This window comes from Ambystoma mexicanum, chromosome 1p (genome assembly GCF_040938575.1).
Source record: "Ambystoma mexicanum isolate Mex_15411 chromosome 1p, UKY_AmexF1_1, whole genome shotgun sequence".
NCBI classification, from domain to species: domain Eukaryota; kingdom Metazoa; phylum Chordata; class Amphibia; order Caudata; family Ambystomatidae; genus Ambystoma; species Ambystoma mexicanum.
In genome coordinates this window covers 1,201,773,072-1,201,795,631 of record NC_090921.1, presented here as the reverse complement: position 1 = coordinate 1,201,795,631, position 22,560 = coordinate 1,201,773,072, and the positions used below count along the sequence as shown (strand labels likewise).

Here is a 22,560-nt window from a genome sequence, read left to right as displayed (position 1 = left end):
CTTTGCCGGAGATCCCAAAAGGTTTGCTGTGTTTATGAACCAAAGCCGCTTGCACTTTTTATGCAGACCTGGAGCCTTCCCAAACGATCAAGCCAAGGTAGCCTTTGTATTGTCATATCTCAGCGGCAGTGCAGCTGATTGGTCAATTCCACTAGTTACTCAGGATGACCAAATTCTTCGGGATTTTCAGGGCTTTCAAACGAGCATGGAAAGACTATTTGCCCGGCACTCCCAAGGACAGGCCCTGGATAACAAACTTTTGTCCCTACGACAGGGTAACCAGGACCTTCTATCCTACATCGCAACCTTTAATAGGTTGATAGTGGAAACTGGATGGCCTGAGGTAAAACGAATTACGTTATTTCATCGAGGGCTTCGAGGAGAACTCAAGGATGTCTTGGCTCAAGTCGTGAACCCACCGCAAGACTGCGCTGAATATATAGATTTAGTGGTCCAGTTAGATCACAGACTTCAGAACAGAAAGGCTGATCGAGCCAAGTTTGAGAATCGGGTGTTGGTCAAAACCCACGCTAACCCCAAAGGAGCAGATGCTTCAGAACCCATGCAAATCGGAGGGGTTAAAGTATCCTTAACCCAGAAGGAAAGAGAAAGGAGACGGCAAATGCAATTGTGTCTATATTGTGGAACTTCTGGTCATTTTCTAAGGGATTGCCCTGTAAAACCACCCAAGAAGGTGGTAGGAGCTGCTGATAAAAGCCATATGGAGTCAGACTCGGGGAAACAACCATGCCCGACAAGCGTAGAGGTCCGCTTGCCGAGCTTGAAGAAGGATACTCAGACCTCGCATTTCATCATACCAATGGTCCTCGTAGATCCAGGGCAGCCATCGCGTATGCACGCAGTAAGGGCATACATTGATAGCGGGCCCATAGGAAACTATGTGGACTATGAATTGGCTTCCAGGATGAATCTACCTCTCTGCTGAAAAACCAGCTCAGATGTCATCACCACAGTCGATGGAACTGAAATTGTCTCTGGGCCTGTAACTCATTCCACCGCAGAGATGACACTATTGGGTCAGGATGGGCATCGAGAGACTATTGTGTTTGATCTAATCAAAGCCCTGCAGTTCCAAATAATACTGGGGATACCTTGGTTGGAAACACATAATCCTTGTATTGATTGGCGAGAGAAGAGAATAACCTTCCTGGATTGTGCACAAACCTGTTACCCAAAGAAAAGTCAGAATGCAGGTCTGGCCACAGTAACCACAGCAGTCATGCAACTACCTCCAGAATACCAAGAAATCCAGGATGTCTTCCAAAAAGAACAGGCAAACACCTTACCTCCTCACAGATCGTACGATTGTCAAATCGATCTCATACCCGGTGCACAACTACCTTGTAGCAGGATCTATGCCCTTACAGAACCTGAGAACCTTCACCTACGACAATACTTAGACCAGTACCTTGCCAATGGCTTTATTCGCCCATCCAAGTGCCCTGCATCATCAGCTTTGTTCTTCGTGCCCAAAAAGGAAGGTGACCTCAGAACGTGCATAAACTACCACGGGTTGAACCAGATAACTGTTAAGAACCGATACCCATTGCCTCTGATCCCTGAACTACTAGACCAAGTGAAGGACGCTTGTATATACACTAAATTAGATCTCCGGGGGGCATACCATCTGGTACGTGTAAAAAAAGGCGACAAATGGAAGACTGCTTTCCGCACTAAGTATGGGTTATTCAAATTCCAGGTGATGCCTTTCGGGTTGTGCAATGCACCAGCAGCCTTCCAATACTTCATGAACGATGTCCTTCGTGAACTCATTGACGTTTGTGTTGTCGTATATATTGATTATATTCTAGTATACTCCTCTTCAGAATCTGACCATGTGAAGCACGTCCGAGCAGTCCTTGAGAAATTGCGCCAGCACAAACTATATGCAAAACTGGAAAAATGTGTTTTTCATGCCACAGAAGTTGAATTCCTTGGGTTTATCCTGACCCCAAAGGGAGTCCGATTGGACTCACGAAAGGTGGACGCAATCCTTAAGTGGCCATCACCAAGTTTAGTTAAAGGAGTACAAAGCATGCTCGGCTTTGCCAATTTCTACCGTAGATTCATCCCGGATTTTTCACATGTTGTACATCCCATCACAGCACTCTTGCGAAAAAATAAACGCTTTATGTGGACTGAAGAAGCTGAAAATGCCTTCCAAGAGCTGAAAGCGAAATTCACGTCTGCACCTGTATTAAAGCACCCGCGCCCTGAACTTCCATAAATAGTGGAAACTGATGCATCCAGTCTAGCCATGGGAGCTGTCCTGTCTCAAAAGGACCCTGAAACTGGCCAGCTTCATCCAGTAGCATTTTGGTCCACTAAGTTCTCGGCACCCGAGTTAAACTATGCGGTTACCGGCAAGGAGTTATTAGCCATTAAATCCACCTTCAAGGCTTGGTGGCACTATCTTCTCGGTGCCAGGCATACCATTACTGTGATCACAGATCACCGGAACTTACAGTATTTAAAGACAGCCAAGGCCCAATCGTCACGTCAACTCCGATGGGCATTGTTCTTTGCCGAGTTCGATTTCGTAATAACCTATCGACCAGGTTGTAAGAATGGTAAAGCAGACGCCTTATCCCGAATAGGGATGGGAGAGGCAGAAGTGAACCCAGAACCGGTACTTATAATTTCCAAACAAAGAATTATTGGCATGACTACTCTACAGACACTAGAGGACATTCAGGTAAAGATCCAGCAACTCTTTGATCCTACAGCCCTGCGACTGGATAAAAAAAAACCCGGACTACTCCGTCACCAATTATCTGCCTTATTACCAAGGGCGGCTATTTCTGCCACACAAGGAACTACAAGAGCTAGTCATTTCCCGTTATCATGATACCCTAATGGAGGGGCACCCAGGTATTGCAAAAACTGAACCTAAAATTAAAAGACAATTCTGGTGGCCCACCTGGCGAAAGGATATTAAATCATTTGTGATGTCTTGTGGTATTTGCGTCCAAAACAAAAGTCAAAAGAAAAAACCAGCTGGACTCTTACAACCTTTAGACATTCCGCCTACACCATGGCACACCTTATCATTAGACTTTATTACTGATCTACCCCCATGCAATGGATTTAACACCATTCTAGTTATTGTAGATCTTTTTTCCAAGATGGCCCACTTTATTCCTTTAAAGGGATTACCTTCAGCTTCAATCCTGGCCAAGGAGTTCCTCGAAAACATTGTTCGCATAAACGGATTTCCGTCCATATTGGTCTCTGACCGGTGAAAGCGAGCGTCCCCTGATAGCACGACCCTCCCGCAATGAGAGGCAGTAACGGACTCTCCCAAAATGGGAATAAGGCTAGGACCAAGTGCGGGTGAGCTTAATGGGAGTTTATCTAAGTCAAATAGGGCATGCAAAGAACTCTGCAAACTCTGAGAGCGCTCTGTCTGACAATCGCAAAGACAGGTGTTTATATTTACAAAAAGTGTCATAGGCACCTACACACTATAGGGGGCACATGTACATGTGGATTGGGTGGCGTCGACTAACTATATGTGCAGCTGTGATGCATCGCTTCGTGGTTGGTGGACATCGCCGGGTGCCAACGTGGGGTGGGCAGGTCAGCTGGGTTCATCCGGGAGATGCTGTTAGGCCAGGCATGGTCAGTGTCATTGATGGACGTCTTTCTTGGCTTTCTGCCCTAATTGCCATGCACAAACCATTCATTCAATGCCGCAATGTCAGTTGTCCTGTAAATCCTACATTAGGTTATTCTACAGGTTAATACAATACAGGAGGAATGCACATTAGGTGGAATACTTTGACGATACATCAAGACATGGTTACTGTTTTCCTGTTGACTAGGTATCATGGGCCATGGGGTCGGGTCTCAGGGCACGGGGTAAGCTGTCCGAACTTTAGGTCTCGTTAGAAGTAATGACAGATGCTTTTACACAATGTTGGTGCAATATTAGGTGTCTTATTTTACAAGCGTCATTAATCTGGGGTGACCTTCTGGGTCGCGGGACCTATGAGGGGGCACCTCTGGCCTTTGGTTATGGCCGGGTTTTACTGCTGGGCTGTAAATAATTCAGGTGGCTGGTCGTGGCCATGTGAGCTGCGGGGGAATATGGATGCTTGAAGTGGCTGCAGCCGAATTGGGGGAGGTGAGGCGATGTAGCTCGGGCCTTTGCTTTCTCTGGCAGGCTTCAATGGGAGGGGAGGGGAAGTGACCTGGGATATGCCCACGATGATACTCTTCTTGTATGCTGCAAATTATATTGAAAACAAAGGGATTTGTATAAAGTATAATGCTTATTGATTTTCTAAAGGGTTACACGTCTATATTCTTTGCACCGTTACATAGTCATTTCAAAACATGTTAACTATACCAACATTTCTATTAATCACTACAGGGTAAGTATATGCAAAAATAACAGCTCTTACATTATATAGTAAACACGATACGTGAGGTAGCATTAGGGGTGGTGGAGCACGCAGGAGCAACAGACCAATATGGTTGACAGCAGTAATACACGTTAAACTCGTACATTCACATTTGATGGCATTCTATGTATCTCTTTAAACATTTTGCATCAGCTCACAATACTGTCGCGCTTGTGCTCCTTTGCACTCTAGCAGCATCAGGGTAGTCATGACATAAGGACTTGGTATCACTCTCTTTACATTACCCCTAGAGAAGCACATAGTAGGAGGCCAGGGGCACTGAGTGTGTGCACATACCTGAGGGGGTTTGAGTATTGTGACCATGTTGTCACACAATAACACATTCTTCTATTCTTACTATTCTTACAGTGTTTGTAGATTTTTGACAAGGGGGTCGTGCAGATGGAATATCATCGTAATGCAATATATATATATATATATATATATATATATATATATATATATATATATATATCTGTATAAACAGTTTCTTGGTATAAGATCGAGGCTTTTGTTTCATCGCGGACAATTTACAGTTATTTTCCAAGCCAGCCCGGCTACCCGGGTCACGCTGAGGATAATGATGCACTAAGGAAGGTGAAACATACAGTGTTTGCTCTAACACTAGCTCATGTCCGACTGTTCGTGGGAACGGGCTTTCAGCGGATCTGCCAGGGAGCGGCGGCAACAGGGGTAAGCGAGGACTCTCTGAAGGTGGGGGCCGTGCTGCAGCGCACGAGGAATCATGTCTTAAAATGGCGTTCTGGTTTTCAAAATGGTTTCCATGACCTAGCCTGAAATAGTACGTTTGGTCAATGTGTCGGCCAGTGGTCCACCCACCACCTGGGCCCTGGTGGCAGGGGGTCCCCTGATGAGTCATGGACATCACAAGGAGGGGACTGCAGGGGAGGGGGGTCTCTTTGACCTGTCCTCCCTTACATTTCCCCCCTTTCGTTACTTAAGTAACGAATACTGTAAATCCCCCAACCGCTGACGTTCCTTTTCATCAGCCACCGCTTCGTCCCATGCCGGGGTGCCCTTTTTGGGCATCCAGGCCCTGCACACCTCCTCAGGCTTTCCCCCCTTCTAGCATATTTGTCTGGTGTACAAGTCAGGTAAATACAGTCCCCATCTCCCTCCAGATCCACCCACACTTCCTCATACCACTCAAGTTCCCGGGGCTCTCTAATTGTTGTGTGCCATAATCTGTCTATTATATCCCCATTGCGGTATATCGGTACCATCTGGTATTTGGCCCCAGCCTCTTCACCTGTTTGCACTTGAGCCTCCTGCATAGCTTGCACTGTACCTCGAGCATTGCCCATTGTCACCATCATCAATGTACCATTTGGTACAGCATTTGCACAACATCGAAGGCCCATCTGGAACACGCAAAAAATGAGAAGCAAAAACACTACTGTGGGCATTAGTAGTTTGACAGTCATTCCCAGCAATGATGGGACCCAGGAGAAGAGGTTGTCGAACCACGTGCTTGCTTCTGCCCCACCTTCTGTTTTCATTCTTTCTCCTAGATTGTATACTGCTGGGATCACATGCGACAATGTACCATTATCTGCATCTTCAGAAGGTACGAAAGTGCAACATGCACTTCCAATTTTTCGGCAAACACCTCCGTCAATCGCTTTTAATAGGTCTAGGACATACCTATTTTGCATTGTCATTAGCCGCAGCGCTCTCAGCTCTACCTTGATCACGTCGAAACATTCTTCAGTGTCGTTTGCCAACTGGATCAGCTCCCAGCAGGTTATTTGGAGCCACTTAGCCCGTGTTTGGATGCTTGGAATGAGTGAGGCAAAGAAAGTCTCTGCAGAGCTAAACAATCGATATCTGTCTGGGATCTGCGCCAGTAGTTCTGAAGATGCTTTGGATATGTAATTGGATGATCGTCTGTTTCGGGAAAGCATTTCTTCCTTGGTGCCAGAGGACAAAACATACATTTGCGGCTCTTCTGTCGGTTGGGCCTTGTTTTCGCGAGGGGCATCTTGCCATTTCCTGCCCCCACCGATGTGGCTCTCTGGTATCACCATTAGTGCTGAATGTAGTGTGGCCAGTGAGCAACTGCCGCTCCATGATTGTGGGAGATGCAAGTATGCCTGGCGGCCACACACCCAGTGGGTGTCCATGAGTGCTGCTGTCCCCTTCCTCATGTCTGGGATGGTGAGAGTCCTGTTGCAGTCTTTGTTTATTCTCATTGCGGTCCTTCCTTCCCCCTGGAAGCATAGTTCATATGTTATTCCTTTCTGCAGTTTGAACGGTTTTTCATTGGCAGTTACCCATGTTAACTTTGCGATGTGCTCCTTCCAGATGGGTGTACACTTTCCTTAGATCCACTGCAGCTTTTCAGGTGACACGCCTTGCAGCGCCTCAGCTTTACATGTTACTTCTTCATCCTTCCATCTGTTGTCTGTGAACAATGTCCCCTTTATTGTAAAAAATGGTTCTTTCAGGCATATTACTCCTTCCACTTTTGGGTAGCATGATTTCTCATCCTGCAGCCTGCTAAAAGTTATGTCGTGTGCCTGAAAGGTGTTCTTAATTCTGCACAGCGTAAGATGAAGGAGACATTGGGCATTTATAAGAGGCAATTCTTTTGGTAGCACCACTTTGGGTGTTCCCGAGGCATGGGGGATAAGGGAGCAGACATAGCAACTCTCATTTGTTGTTTGCTTGGCAGTTGCACTCATGCCCGCATACCATTTATTAGTCCGGTGAGGGTGTTTGCACTCATGTCCGCATACCATTTATTAGTCTGGTGAGGGTGTCTGGGGTCTTCCATTTTATCTAACCCCAAACCATAATACTCATCATACTTCCTACTCCCCACCTCCCTTTTCCTTCTATTGTTTCTAAGGTATCTCGCAGCTTCATGGGCGAAGTGTAATCTAGACCCCCCTTTTCCCACACCCCCCTCTCTTTTTTCATCATACAGAGATTCAAACTATTCTGCCATCCTTTTGTTCTCTTCTTTTATTCTATGATGTAATGTACTGTCTGTTGTGGGGGTGGTTACTTTTGTGGGCAGGGTAGTGGGGGTATTGTAAAGCCACGATATGACAGACGGATTGCGGTCATTTAGACTGTGGGCATTGTAGTCAGAGACGTTTGACAGGGGAGTTGTGCTAACATTCATTTCAACACTGCTTTTCTTGGAGTGGTTGATTGTTTTGGGTGGTTTCATGTTATAACCCCATACAAGCTGGTATCCGTTCCATACCAAAAAATCACCTTCTTTTGCCCTTTCAGTTGTTTTACTTTCATTTGTCATATTGCTTCCGGTCCCCCTCCCCCCTCATTCATCTCGCAGAGATGAATGCTATGAACCAATAAGTGCTTATACCAAACAGTTTCACAAAAAATAATACGATGCATACAGACAGTCCACATTCATAGGAATATCTACAACCTTTTACTATAGCATCTCTACATCTAGATATTCTATTGCTATCCGTTGCGGGCTGCCAGTTTGTTGCCATGGTTGTTCCTATTTAAAACATAAAAGTGCATTAAGTATATACATGTAAACTTTTTCTTTTTTGGACTGTATCTACCAGAAAATTATAGGGTGAGAGAAAGAGAGAGAGAGAAAGGGAGAGAGAGAGAGAGAGAGAGAGAGAGAGAGGGAGAGAGAGAGAGAGAGAGAGAGAGAGAGATTTTCTCATTCATATTTGATCACTTTCTTCATGTTTCATTTCAATCATTAATGTTATTCAGTTATCTTTTTCTCGTACCTGTAATTCAATTTGTTCGGTAGCGTATTAATATACCTGTGTCACTTCCTTTTAACTGCACCTTTTCATTCAACATTTTCATTTGTTATTGTTTGCTGTTTTCTGTGCCTTCTCATTCACTTCCTCCTGAACATTATTGTATGCCCTCCGTATATCTGTTAAAAGCCCCCACTATCCCGTTCAAATTCAGGGAAGTCACAGAACACGAAGTTATTGAGATAATGAACAAGATCAAACCATCCAATTGTAAAGGAGATCCCTGCCCCGCCAGCCTGATCAAAGACTGCACTGAAACACTCGCCCCTTTCCTTAAATCATTCATTAATGCCTCTTTCAAAGCCAATACTGTCCCTGACAGTCTAAAAGAAGCCTGGGTGCGCCCGCTTCTAAAAAAAACCACCCTCGACCCTGAAGTAGCTACCAACTACAGGCCCATCACCACTGTGCCTTTCCTGCTCAAGATTCTGGATAAAATGGCCTACACACAAATCCAGGATTATCTCGAAACCAACCATATCCTAGGAAAAAGACAGTCAGGCTTCCGACCAGGTCACGGAACAGAGTCAGCCCTACTTGATCTGAAAATACAGCTTGCAGACACTATGGATAAAGGCAAACCGGCACTCCTTCTCCTACTGGATCTATCTGCCGCCTTTGACCTTGTCAACCACGATATCCTAGGCATGCACCTAAAAAATGAAGCACACTTCTCCCCGGAAGCCATTGCATGGGTGGCCTCTTTCCTAAATGGCAGACTCATGAAAGTCTTCTCAGACACTGCCTCGGCAACCCCTACCACCATCCACTGCGGCGTCCCACAAGGCTCCTGCACCGCCCCCACTCTCTACAATATATTCACCCTTCCTCTCTTCAATGACCTCGACTGTCGTAACATAGCGTACACCAACTACGCAGACGATACGCAGGTACTACTCCCTCTAACTGGGACCTACGAAGAAGATGCGACAGCATTAACCAAAATCTACACAGCCATCCAAACCTGGATGGCGGCCAACGGCCTCTGCCTAAACGGGGACAAAACCGAAATCCTCATAGTAGGGACCAATGAAATTCTCAACAAACTCCCCCCCCAATACAAATCCTTCAACATCGACAACTCCACCATCACAGTCTCCAAGACTGTTAAAACCTTAGGCGTTCACCTAGATGCCTCACTATCTATGTCTCGCCAGGTCAACGCCATAGCCTCTTCCTCGGCACTTACCACCAAGATGATAAATGCTGTCAAGCCTTTTCTCTCCGCTAAAAACTGCCTGTCCATCGCTAGAGCCACTATAGGTACAAAACTAGACTACTGTAATGCCCTGTTCCTAGGCACCTCCGCCCACAACCTAAAAAAACTCCAAATCACGCAAAACAATGCGCTCCGGGCAGCACTGTCCATTCCAAAAAGAGAACACATCTCGCAAGCAAGGAAAGATGCTCACTGGCTACCCGTGAAGGAACGCATACTTTTCAAAGCCATGACCATCACACATAGATGCCTATCCCTGGATGCCCCACCCTATCTCGCAGAAAGAATCACACCGAAAGCCTCCATCAGACCCACCAGAGCTCACCGCACCAACATGATTGATGTCCCCACGTTTCAAAGATCCAGGGCGGGAGGAACCAGCTTCCAACACCTCGCACCTAAAAACTGGAACTCCTTACCTACCTCACTAAGGAACGAAAAATCATACCTTACCTTCCGTAAAAACCTCAAAACCCTCCTATTCCGCTAAAGTCTACCACATGCACTCTCATGCTTGCATTGTAACCACAGCATAGCATAACCTTTAAGCTCAATGTTTATTACCAATGTGAAATGTACTCGGTAACTCGGTTTACATCTGTAAACACATTCCTATGCTTGTGTTCATGACTAAGTCTGCTGTAACAGCGCCACGATGCCCCAGGGCAGTTCTGTGCGCTTTATAAATGCAAATAAATAAAATAAAATAAATAAATGTATCCAGTACCGTAGCCCTTTGACCTTGACTGCTGTGGGAGTACAAAAAACTACCTCGTATGGGCCATGGAACCTTCAGGCATTCCACCTGCGCACAAAACTTCTAACATAAATAAAATCCCCTGGCATTAGTTGTCCTTCGGGGCCCTGTTCCACAAATGACACAGGCCCTCATTACGACCCTGGCGGAAATTAACTGACCTGACCGCCATAGCGTAAATAGCGTTTCCGCCATTGCACGACGGAGTAAAGTGCGGCTAATTCTGACCCATCGGGCACGAGCACTACGCCATGGCGGAAGTGCAAAGTCCGCGATGGCGGAAATGTCCCCAAAACGCCCCTCACGGCCGTCGTACGGCGCCCTAGGTGCAATTCCGCCACCCATCATAGCGGTCACCGTAATGAGCGGCAATCGGAAAATACGGTGACCGTAAATATACGGAAACGGAACCAAAAACATGGCCCCGGAACGGGAAACAGCACGCCGTACACCTATAAAATCAGAATTCCCACACAACCATTAAAAATACTACCCTGAGACACATCCCAACCCGTCATCCACCCTAGTGAAAACAATAAAAATGGGAAAAGTAGCGAAAAAAGCGTGCGACCGCAAGCGGCAGGTCCACTTCTCCCGTGAGGAACTCACCGTGCTCACAGAGACCCTCCAGGAGAATGCTGCCGTCGTATTCTCGACGCAAATGACCAGGACGGCACTTGCGAACAAGAAGGCCATATGGGCCCTGGTGGCACAGCGGGTAAGTGTGGTGGGGACCGCACCCCGCAACCCACAGCAATGCAGAAAGCGATGGGACGACTTGCGGATACGCGTACGGAGCATACTATCCGCCAACCGTAACATTGCCACAGCTACCGGGGGAGGATCGGAATCACCCATCAAGTTGACCCCCTGGGAAGAAATCTGTGCCTCCACCATTGGAATGGAGAGTATAGAGGGAGTCGGAGGGATGGAGAAAGGAGTGCAGACATCTGAAGAATCAGGTAGGTGGGCCAAATAAAACAATGCTAAATCCACAATGTCCAATCATGTGAAGTACCATGTGTCCACATAGTGCAACAGAAACACATGTCCAGGAGAACGTCCACATACATTGGCCTGATAGCGCACTTTAAAAGTCACATTAAATACATAAATAATTAAAAATCCTAAAAACACCCTCTACACGTGCAGCAGGCACACCCTAACTGCAGGCTGCAAAACAACTGCATCCTCAATCCACACAAAAATGAAACCACCTCCAAGGCCCTGACCCAAATCACCCTCAGGTACCACCCCAATGCATGTGATACATTGCCATTCCAATTTCCACAGACCCATTAATAACGCTCGCCCTCCTTTACTCCACCACAGGGTCCGATTCAAACGACGAGCTCCAGGACACCCCTACCAGCACACCTGCAAAGAGGGCCAAGACCAACGGCCAAAGACCCTCCACCTCAGCTGCACGGATCAAGACACGGCAGCAGCACAAATCAAGTGGCAGCACACAGGAGGGGACTTCAACAGGCACCCCAGCAGCCAGCATGCCCACAACAGCACCACCACAGGTCCCCCCAATGGATGCCACAGAAGGCACTGCTTCTGGTGGCAGCAGCACCATAGGTGACACTGCATTAATGGCAGCATGCTCCGACACAGAAAACGGTGATGTCGATCAGGATCCATCCATGACCTGTCTCAATCCCCCTGTTTGTTTCATCCCGTACACCATGAGGATACCACGCAGGGGCACCCACAAGACGACGACTGGCCATCCCCCACAAGCCCTGTGTCAAGGCAACATGAGGTGATCAGCCCCTCTGTGACACCACCGCAAATGGCCATGGCCCAGCAGAGGCAACAGTCCCTCGACCAGGTGATCGTGCAACAGCAGCAACTGGCCACGCTCCTCAAGGACCATGCTGATGAATGTGGGGGTACTAAGGCAGCCATAGAAACATCAACTGAGACACTTAGGGCAGAAATGGAGAGAAGTACAGAGACACTAAGGGCACAAATGGAGAGAAGCACCGAGAGCCTGAGAGTACAAATGGAGAGAAGCACCGAGAGCCTGAGGGGGGAACTGCATGCGACGTCCAAAGACGTATGTGCTGAACTTGCCGCTGTGCGCCGTGTGCTCACTGAGCTCTCACAAACCCTTAGGGACATGCATGGACGTGAGCAGGCAGAGACATCATCCGTTCCAAGTTCCGTCCAGGGCAGCCCCCAACGTAGATCTGGGAGGAACCTGCGCTCCACAGGCAGGGGTGCCCCTGATACCCGGAGAGGGGGCTTGCAATAGCGTCTGCCCACTGACAATGAGCATCTTTGGACACTGGTGTTCGGGGGGGAGGTAGGAGGGTGGAGGGGGTGTGTTGGGCTTACTTGGGTGGCGGGTCGATGGGGTGTGTAACATAATTTCACATATGCTATAAACATTTCACAATCATCCAATGAGATGTGTGGACATTGATCTTTTTGTACGAGGCCTTTATAGGCGTACAGTCCATATTGTGCATGTTCCAGACACACACAGTGCCACAAGTCCCGTGTCCATGTATCAGCCACCAGGCGTGAGTGCTAGAAGCATGAATCTATGATAATCTGATGAATTTCACGGGCCTCCTGTGCCTCGCGGACTCCTTGAGGTGCTGCCACATCCCCACCCTCATCATGACCATCTTCAGGTGCTTGCAGTTCTGCGTCAGGGGGCATGGGCACATTTCTACGTACGCACATGTTGTGTAGCATGACACATGCCATGACCATCTTTGCAACCTTCTCATGGCGGTACAGGAGTGCCCCGCCAGACCTGCTGAGGCAGCGGAAACGACCCTTCAGTAGGCCGAATGCCTGTTCTATGACTACACGGGTACGTGAGTGGGCATGGTTGTAGACCTCCTCATGCTGGTTCTGTGGGTTCAGGAGTGGTGTAAGGAGCCATCTCTTCAGTGGATACCCGGCATCACCTGTATGTGGACAATAAAGGATGTTTGTGGAATGACATTGCTACGTACGCATCCCCCCCCTTCCTGCCAGGTCATTGCCGCATCACATACCCCACATTATCATGCATGAAATGAGACTCACCGAGTAGCCAGGATCTGTTCCCTGCATGTCGCTCCATGTAGCGTGGTATTGTAGAGTTCCTCAAGACCATAGAATCATGGGTTGATCCAGGAAATCGGGCACAACAATGTGTAATGATCCTGTTGGAGTCACACACCATTTGTACATTAAGAGAATGATATTGTTTTCGGTTGCGGTACTGGGCCTCCATGGCATGTGGGACAACCAATTCCACATGGGTGCAGTCGATGGCACCAATGCAAACCGGTATGCCAGCAAGTGCATGGAATCCCACTTTTGTGTTCGTAATTTCCTGCTCCGAGCGTGGTAGAGAGATGTAGTCGTCTGCGTGCTTCAGGAGGGCATCGAGCACTTGCAATAGTGTCCGTGACAACAGTGGCTGTGAAATGCCATGCAACTGTCCAACTGTGTGCTGGTAGGTGCCTGTGGCCAGGAAGTGGAGTACAGACACCACCTTCAGTAGGGGTGGGATGGCGGTTGGGATATCTATCATGCTGACAAGGTCAGCGTGTGTCTTGTCCACAATGGCGGTTATGGTGTCCCGGTCCAAACGGTAGCTGCTCATCAGTGAGGTTGAACGGATGTGCTCGGAGGCGTGGGATTGCGGGCTGCCTGCGTGGTGGTAGTGGCTGTGCTGGTGGGCCTTGCTGGCCCTGCCTTGCCCTCCTCCTCCTCCTGCGTCTCCTCTGTGCGGCCGGTTGTTGTAGTAGTTGGTGTTCGTCTTCTTCTTGAAGTTGGAGTACTTGCAGTGCTATCAGGTCCCCCAGGGCCAACATCGCTAGTCCTGCCGGTAGCATTTTGGAGTGGGTGTGGTTGTGGGAGGGGGTTGGGTGTGCAATTTATGTGTTTTCAGGCTGTATAGCCTCCACCTGTGGTGATTCATTCCACCTGTGCAAGCTGCAATCCCCTTTGGGCGAGCACGTCCCGCACACAACGCTGCAATTCGATGCATGGCATCTTGCTATTACAATCATGTATTTAATCCCGATGGCAGTGAAATATTGGTTCATATGTTCATTCTGCTATGGTCCCATTGTTTCACATACTATCTGTGCAGTCGCGAACAAACTTGTGAAGGGTCAGTGGAATGTAGTACTCGATTAACGGTGGACCCTCATGCAGCACTGTACCGCGGTTCACCGACGGGCGGGGCGTCCCATTTGTGAGTGAAGCCAGTTGCCATTTTCACACACTGCCGCACTACATGGATGGATTTGTGATTTCAAGCGGTCACAGATGCCTTTTCGACGTGATGTTGCAAATGAGGAATTCGAAGGACAGCGCTTTCGGTTTTCAGCTAGCGGCGAGGAGACGCCCACAGGTCTGACTGCAAATATAACGTTCTATTGTTTAATGTCCTTGGGACAGGGGCCATGGCGAGAATGCAATGATTGATATGAATAGTATGGGATGCGCAATAGCGTAGTGGACGATAAGGCAGGACGTTCCCAAATACATGTTACTTCACAACACTAGAATTCCGGGCTGGAGCACAGTGGATTTTGCAGACTGCATTACGCACAGACTCAATGGAAATTTCAAATGTTATGTGAGTAAATAATCAGGCGTTTTTATACCGGGATGAGGGAATGATGTATGGATGCATGGACAGATGATTTAATTGAGAGTTTGCCATGTACATGGCTTTTTGGAATCTATCGCCTTCCCCTGCGCTATGTGATGCAGAGCTGCCATAGTGGGACCATCGTCTATCTGCCCTTGTTGAACCCTCCCTGTCTCGACGCGCCTTCAAACACTTGTGTCTATGCACGTTACTAATCCCATCTAATGGATTCTGTTTTAACAGACGCATGCACACAAACACTCGTTTGTAATAGTGTTTTCACCTCGATTTATATAGTTATGATTCGCAAGTGATTTTTGGGTGGAAATAATCCTTTTGAGTGGGCTAGCATGCATATGGCTGTAGATTTAGTGTGATCATTGAAGTGAGTTATACAAATGAAGTTCTGATGCCCATACTATTCTTTTTCATTTCATTTGGGTGACAGGTATCTCCTCCCCTTTTGCCGCTGCCATCTGTATGCCACTCCTGCAGATGGCTTTTACTCCCGACACCTGCTGCTTCGTGTTAATCAGTGGAGCACCATTACGATTTTATGGGACGATCGCCAATGGGCCACATGCCCTTACGCAGTACTAGTGGCTAGGAGCAACATATCGACCTTTCAGCTGGACTAGTGCCTACCTAATGGGACGGCCCTGCGGTTCTAGGCGCTTCCATGTTGCCTTTTTGAACGTGAATGTAGCCCCTGTGTACCATGAAGGAACAGGGCGTCACACAAGAAGAAGCTGGTCATTTATTGCGGATGCAGCCCACAATAATGAAATATATTTTGGAGTTCATGACCTAATAGCTGTATGGGCTTGGTGATTTTGTTGTGCATTAAATTTTGATTTTGATATTGACCGTGTAGCGTTATTCTTTGCAAGTAATGTAGCATATTCCTATTTGTGGAGCGATGTATTGTGAGAAGATATGCATTGGGTTCCGGCTTCTGAGTATAGTTGCGTGGTACTGTACTGGGGGCGTTTGCCTACGAAGCCCAGTGAGGTCAGGGATAGGGGCTGCCATTATGACTGTTTTAATGATGTCATGCTCAGGGGCGGGGGATTAGCTTTTGTGTAACAGATGCCGGTCAGCCAGGTGGATTGGTGGAATGATGTGATTATCAGAATATGGCTGGTCACAGGTGCCTGTGTTTGCGTGCGTTTCTTGGAGGGAGACTGAGGTCATGTCCATTGGAATAGCTTCTGTATTCGTGCCATCTGTGCCCTGCAGCTCCCATTGGCCCCTCTTGAGATGAGCCTGGCTGCTCAGTCACTCTGCCAACTTGTGTGGTACATGCTTATGCTGATGGTTGGTTTGTTTACTGGCAGGAGTACAGGGCTGGTGCAGTCTCACTCAGGATACTGCTTTGAATGTTGCCTTACACTGGTGTCAAGCGATGGGGGGCCTGTTTTTGTTTGTCTCATATTTCAGTTCATGTTGCTGTACTTGAACCTTCACATGCCTGTGCTGCATCAGTACGGCAATGGTGCCATGGCAAATATGGATGGCCACTCACAAGGCACTTGGAGCCCCTACATTCATTTGTTCGTTGGCATGCATGGGTGACTTGTACATTTCAGTGGTTGCATTGTGTGACTTCATTGCACCTACGAGGAGTTGTGCAATGTGGCCAGGGAGTGGTGTACAGGCACTCAGTAGGGCCTTTTACGGTTGGTTCGCGATGCCGTACTTCTCACCATGGCGGAATGGTCCTTTCCGCCATGCTTGATGGCGTTAGGTAAATGTCCGCTAGGGTCAGAATTCGCGTACCGTTGCGCCATGGTGGTAATTACGGTTTCGCATGGCGCGCGTGCGCGTACTTGGTACAGTTAGCGTTGGCGTTCACTACGGTGTCGCTAATGGCATCGTACTTTACGGTGACGGGTCATAATCGCACCGAGCGCTATTCGATGGCGGTATTGCATTTCCGCCATCGTTTTTCGATTTCCGCCAGGGTCGTAATGAGGGCCACAGTTGTGTTTCCTTCTTCTCTTGTAAATGGCGGTGAAAGTTGTCGAGATTGAATGCGCTGCCCTAGTCAGTTTTTTCAGATAATCAGTAAACTCATCTCCTAAAATCGTGACGCTTCTGTGTGCATCTGAGTGTCTACGCAGCGGAGAATGTGCTGTGCGCATTCGTCTTCCCGTCACAATCTCGTGCGGGGACAAGTGGTGGTCCTTACTTGGCTGATTTCTCAGCTCGAATAATGCAAGAGGTAAACAATAAACCCAGTTCTTTTTGAGTGAGTAACACAGTTTAGACAATCTCCCCTTTAACAGGCCGTTGATCTTCTCGACAACGCCATTACTTTGAGGGTGATAAATCGAGCAAAGCTTATGTTTAATCCCCAACAATGCAGTAACTTCTTTGAACAGCTCATTCACAAAATGAGTGCCGTTGTCTGAGCGAATCACGTCGCAAATTCCTCAGCGCAGGAACACTTCTCTCACTAGGAACTTTGCAGCGCATTTAGCATCGGGCGTGCACATGGGCCAGCCTCCACCCACCTAGAGAATGGACATACAACTACTATCATGTAGCGTGCCCCATTACACCTCTCCCCCATGTCTGCGTAATCAATATGCAGTTCTCGGAAGGGCCCTGTAGGTTTTGGAATTGTCCCTCTGAGTCTCCGTATGGTCATCCCAGAATTGCATATCTGACAGGTTGTGCACTCCATTGCTAATCTTGATATATGTTCTTGGAGCCCAGGCACAAACCAATCTTCCTGTATGTCCGCTGCTATGTGTTGTTTGCCATTGTGTGCTGGAAATTGTAATTGCTGGAACGCTACCTCCATCAGTTTAATGGGTAACACCACTTTACCTGTATTATTCTGGTGCCACAATAAGTCTGTTGCTCACTGGCTGCAACCCCTTTTCTCCCACAATGCTTTTTCCTCATTACTCGACCCTTCCTGCAACTCCAGTATTTGTGATATGGGCATGGCATTGTACCCTTCTGGTAGTTCCTCACTTGCGTGTTGCTGCAATAGGTACTCACCTGCAGTTTCCTTTTGAAAATATGATGCCTCCTTGGCGGCAGCATCCGCTGCCGCGTTTCCCAAAGATACAATATCAGTATTAGACGTATGGGCTTGGCACTTGACGATTGCCACCATTGTAGGTTCTTTCAGTGCCTCAATTAATTCCTTTATCAGTTCGGCATGTTGTACTGGAGTCCCATCCGCCCTGCGAAACCGTCTCCGCCCCCACTGGGCCAGACCACCGTGTACGGTGGTAGTCATGTATGCTGAATCTGTTTATATTGTCACTGTGCATCCCTTGGCTGCACGTAATGCTTCAATTAGGGCAATAAGTTCTGCTGCTTGGGCTGAAAAGTGCGATGGAAGGCGATATTGTACTAGCACCTCATACTCACCTTCTTCTAATCTCACTACCGCCATTCACACATGTTTTTCACCTGTATCCATGTCAATTGATGCTGATCCATCTACAAAGTACACTTCTCCTTCCGTTAGGGCATTTTCACTCACCACTGGGCCCTCTCCCTGTTCTCCTGTATATGTTGCACAATCGTGCTCTTGCATGTCTTCTAATGTACATGGTTCTGTGATGAATGTCGCTGGGTTTACTGTTCTGCACCTTACTATGTGGATGTTAGCGCTGGATAATATTATCTCGTATGCTGTTGCCCGCTGTGTTGTTAGTGTGCTTTTTGATCTTTCCAGTATCGCGAAAAGGGAGTGTTCCACAAATAATGTAACGGAGCATCCCATTACTATAATGGCACTTTTCTCAATGGCGAACGCGGCGGCAGCGAGAGACTGTTCGCACACAAAGGGGCCTTGCATTACTGTGTCTAGTGTGCCACTGTAGTAAGCCAATGGCTTGTGTCCCATGGATGTCTTTTGTGTTAATACAGCTGTCATAAGTGTTCCTTTGCAGTGGGAAAACAGGTAAAATTTGCGCTCGTAGTGCGGGTTGGCGAGTACTGGAGCGCTTGAAATTAGCTGTTTCAGTGAAGCAAATGAGTCACTCATTTCTTTTGACCATCTTATTTCTTTGCTCTCCCGCCTGGCATCTTTGAGTGCTTGTAGTAAGGGCCTTGTGTATTCTGCATAAACTAGTATGCATGCTCTGCAGTAGTTGCATATTCCTAAAAATGTTTGCATTTCTTTTACCGTTTTTGGCTCTCCTACTGCTGTGATCGCTTCTACTCTGTCAGGTATTATCTTTTTGCCATCCTTTGATATCAGCTGTCCCAGGTATAATACATCTGGTTGACAGTATTGTAGTTTCCCTCTGTCCACTTTGTAGCCTTTGTGGGCCAACAGTTTTAGGAGTGTAACTGAGTCCTTCCTGCATTCTTCCTCATTCTGTGCACAAATGAGGAGGCCATCTACGTACTGAATGATGGTGCTTGCAGCTGTCAAGTTTCCCAAGTCTTTGTGGAGGATACGATTGAATATACTGGGGCTCTCACAGTAACCCTGTGGCAACCTGCAATGCTCATATATTTTCCCCCCTAGTGTAAATGCTGTCAAGTATCTGCTCTCTGCTGCCAAGGGAATGGAGAAAAATGCATTTTTCAAATCAACTACTGTGAAATGTGATGCGTTTTTTGGGATACTGCAAAGTATTGATGCAGGGTTCGGGACTAGAGGAAACTCTTTTTGTATGACGTCATTTAGTGGGCGTAGATCCTGGATCATCCTCCATGCCCCTCCATTTGCTTTCTTGATTGGGTAAATGCAAGTATTACATGGGGAATTTGAGGGTATTATTATTCCCTGGGCCAATAAGGCACTTATCGTTTCCTTTATTCCTTCCTCAGCTTCACAGGACAATGGGTACTGTTTCACTCGGGGCAGGATTGCTCCTGGTTTAAGCTTTATTGTAACTGGGGTAACTCTGTGCAACAACCCTACATCTCGGGCACCCGCAGTCCACAAGTTGCTTGGAACTAGTCTCATGTCATCATCAAAAAAGGAGGGTGGTGCTCCTACAACTGCCATCAATTGTACGGGCACTTGTCTCATTTGTATCAAGATATCACATGGAATTGCTATTTCCATTATTATCTCTCCGTCACTTTCTGAGACGGAAAAGAGATCCTCATCTGACAGATCACGTAAGGCAATGTCAGCATTGATGCACAACACAGTGCGCCATTCACATCCATCTATGTCCATACCAATTACTGCAATTCTTTTGGCTGATATCTGTACTGCATGCAAATCTAAAAATATCACTGAACCAGGTGCAATGTCTGTGCGCACTATTGGGCGGAAGATGAATTCTGCTGGTACCCTCCACTCTAACCTTTTTAGCTCAGGTACAACTCAGGCTAGTGTTTTCAACCCTTCAATGAGCACATTTGGGTTTACCGGCATGCCACGTATCTCTGGTGCTGTTGCTCACGCATGTACCACCAGCATTACATGCAGCGGGCATATTCCTGGGGTGGAGCAAACTATCCCTCTTTCTGTGAAGGATATAGTCATATTGAGCTTGCTGAGAAGGTCCCTTCCGAGCAAGTGTATTGGTGACTGTTCGTAATAAAGTAGGGGTGTTCTCACTGTTTTACCCCAACTGTCACATCCAAATCTTCTGTGTAAGGAACTTCAACGACAGCCCCAGAAAACCACTGCGTCTCCAACCTACGGTTAGATAGCGGAAACCGACCTTCACGTATGCATGATTTTTCGGCTCCTGAATCCACCAGAAATATGAATTGCTTGTCTCCTATCGGCGCCCCTACTAATGGTTCCTCGCTGCATTGCAGGTGGTAGATAGAACGGGACACGCAGGTGTTCCCTGTGGGCTCTCCTATGCTGGCTGCCTCATGGCTCCCCCTTCACTAAAGACATTGCCTGACACTACTGCTACACCGCTGTAGGGGGCTGGGGCAGGTGCCCCGTTCGCAACTGTTGCGAAAGGGTTTCCTGGTGTGTATTGCATAGGTTTGTCATTCTGTGGGTGGCCCTGTGTTCTATTGTATTGAGCTGGTCTTTGGTCTACATACCCTTGCTCGTGCTGCCTCTGCTGTCTTCCCATTGGAAGGCCGTATGGGCTCCCTGGGTGGGGGTTACAGTATTGCTCCATATCCTGAAATCCATTGTTTGGTCTGTTCCTACATTCTCGTGAGAAGTGTCCCCACCTCCCGCAATTCCAGCAGTTCCCTTGTGCACCTCTGGGACCTTGCCCCCCATATCCTCCATTACCACCGTACCCGTGTACCCACCTCGTCCCCCTCGAGGGGCCCAATCTTGCCACTGCGGACCTCCGTACGGCCCCTGTCCATTCCACTGTGGTTGTCCCGCTCCTGCCCAATTCACTGCCATCCTCCCCTGTATTGCTACCAGCCCCTCCTTCTCCTCTTCTCCCTCCCTGTTATGTGGGAGTGCCGCTACTGCTGCAGCGACCTTCACCAGTTTCGTTTGTACTAACTTGGCCTCATCTGCCAATCTTTTTTGTGCTATTTCTTTTTCTCGTTCCTTTATTCTTTTGCAGTGGTGGACTATTATACTCTGTATTTCGGGCCACCCCTTCGCCTCGATCCCTGCAATTTTGTCAAGTGCTTTCTGTACCTCTTTAGGCAGGCCTCTCTTTATTATGAAATAAAATAATGATGTTGACTGGCATCAGAGCGTGCCCGTTTCCGCTCTCCACATCTCCTGTACCTGGAAAATGTAATCCATAGCATCTTCCCCCTCATTCATTGTACATTGCATAACCGACTGTAAGTCTGGTGTGTCTGGAAATGTTTCTCTTAATGCGTCCCACACTCGTGCTCACACTGTGTTGAATGAGGCACCATCATGATGGTCACAATCTAGTGTTACCCCCGGGTAACCAGCTTTTACCCACACTCTATCTGCCTGGTCCCCAAATGCTGATACTAGCAGGCTCTTTACATCCCCTACCGCCAAGGGGACCCCAGCTGTGTGCTTCTCGAACACATATATCCACTTACTTGCCCCTCTGGACACTGGTGGTAACAGCTTTAACAAATTGGCCTTATCCATCTGAGCCCAGGGTATGTAGTTTGGTCTCCCTCCTCCCCTGTGTATCAATGGCAGTTGTAACTTCCCCTTTGTCACTTTGCTTGTACTCACCTTCGTTCCCTTCTTTCCTAGTGGAGCCATTCTCTCCAATCTATTCCTTAATCGTCCTGTCCATTCCTCATCCATTGTTCTCTCTAAACATGCACCATCCATCCTCCCGCTCTCTCCTCCCATTGCGGCACTCAATCTCCCACCTTCTTCTTCGTCGTCCTCCACATCACACCACAAGTCCTCTCTTCCCCCTGTGACCATATTTCATCATCTGCAGGTTCACTTGCCCCATCTATTTCTATTATTCGTGTGGGCTCCTCTTGTATTCTGAACAATATTTCCCCCTTCTTCCACCCCTCCTCAATTGTCCTGTCATGGTTTTGTGCCCTTGGTGTTTGCTCTGACCGGGCAACATTAGTCCCACTTTGCTCACAAATATTTTTAATTCTAGACAATTCTTCTAATGAGAGCCTGGAATCTAAATCTTCCGTTAGCTTCTCTATGTCTACTGTGGGTGTGCCTATCTTTCCACGCTGCCTATGGCTTTCATACGGAGGGGGTGCAGTAGGGCCATGTGTTGTTGTAGCTGGAGTTGGGGGCACATATGTGGGGTCGCTATACCCTTTTGCGGGCACCGGTTTATTGAGTATAGGGTACAACCGTGTCACTTCACCTGGCTTTCCTTCCTCAATCATCTCTTTATCGTCTTTGGGTATCAGTAATGGGT

General features: G+C 47.7%; 1 protein-coding gene across 1 annotated transcript in view; it reads left to right on the top strand.

The window, feature by feature from the left end:
• LOC138535189 (uncharacterized) overlaps nt 1–17,217 on the top strand; it is a 31,146-nt gene extending 13,929 nt beyond the window's left edge. Inside the window, exon 4 of the mRNA XM_069641279.1 lies at nt 17,092–17,217. Coding sequence (XP_069497380.1) covers nt 17,092–17,217 — 126 coding nt within the window. The remainder of the gene's footprint in view (nt 1–17,091) is intronic.
• Nucleotides 17,218–22,560: the final 5,343 nt, after the last annotated feature.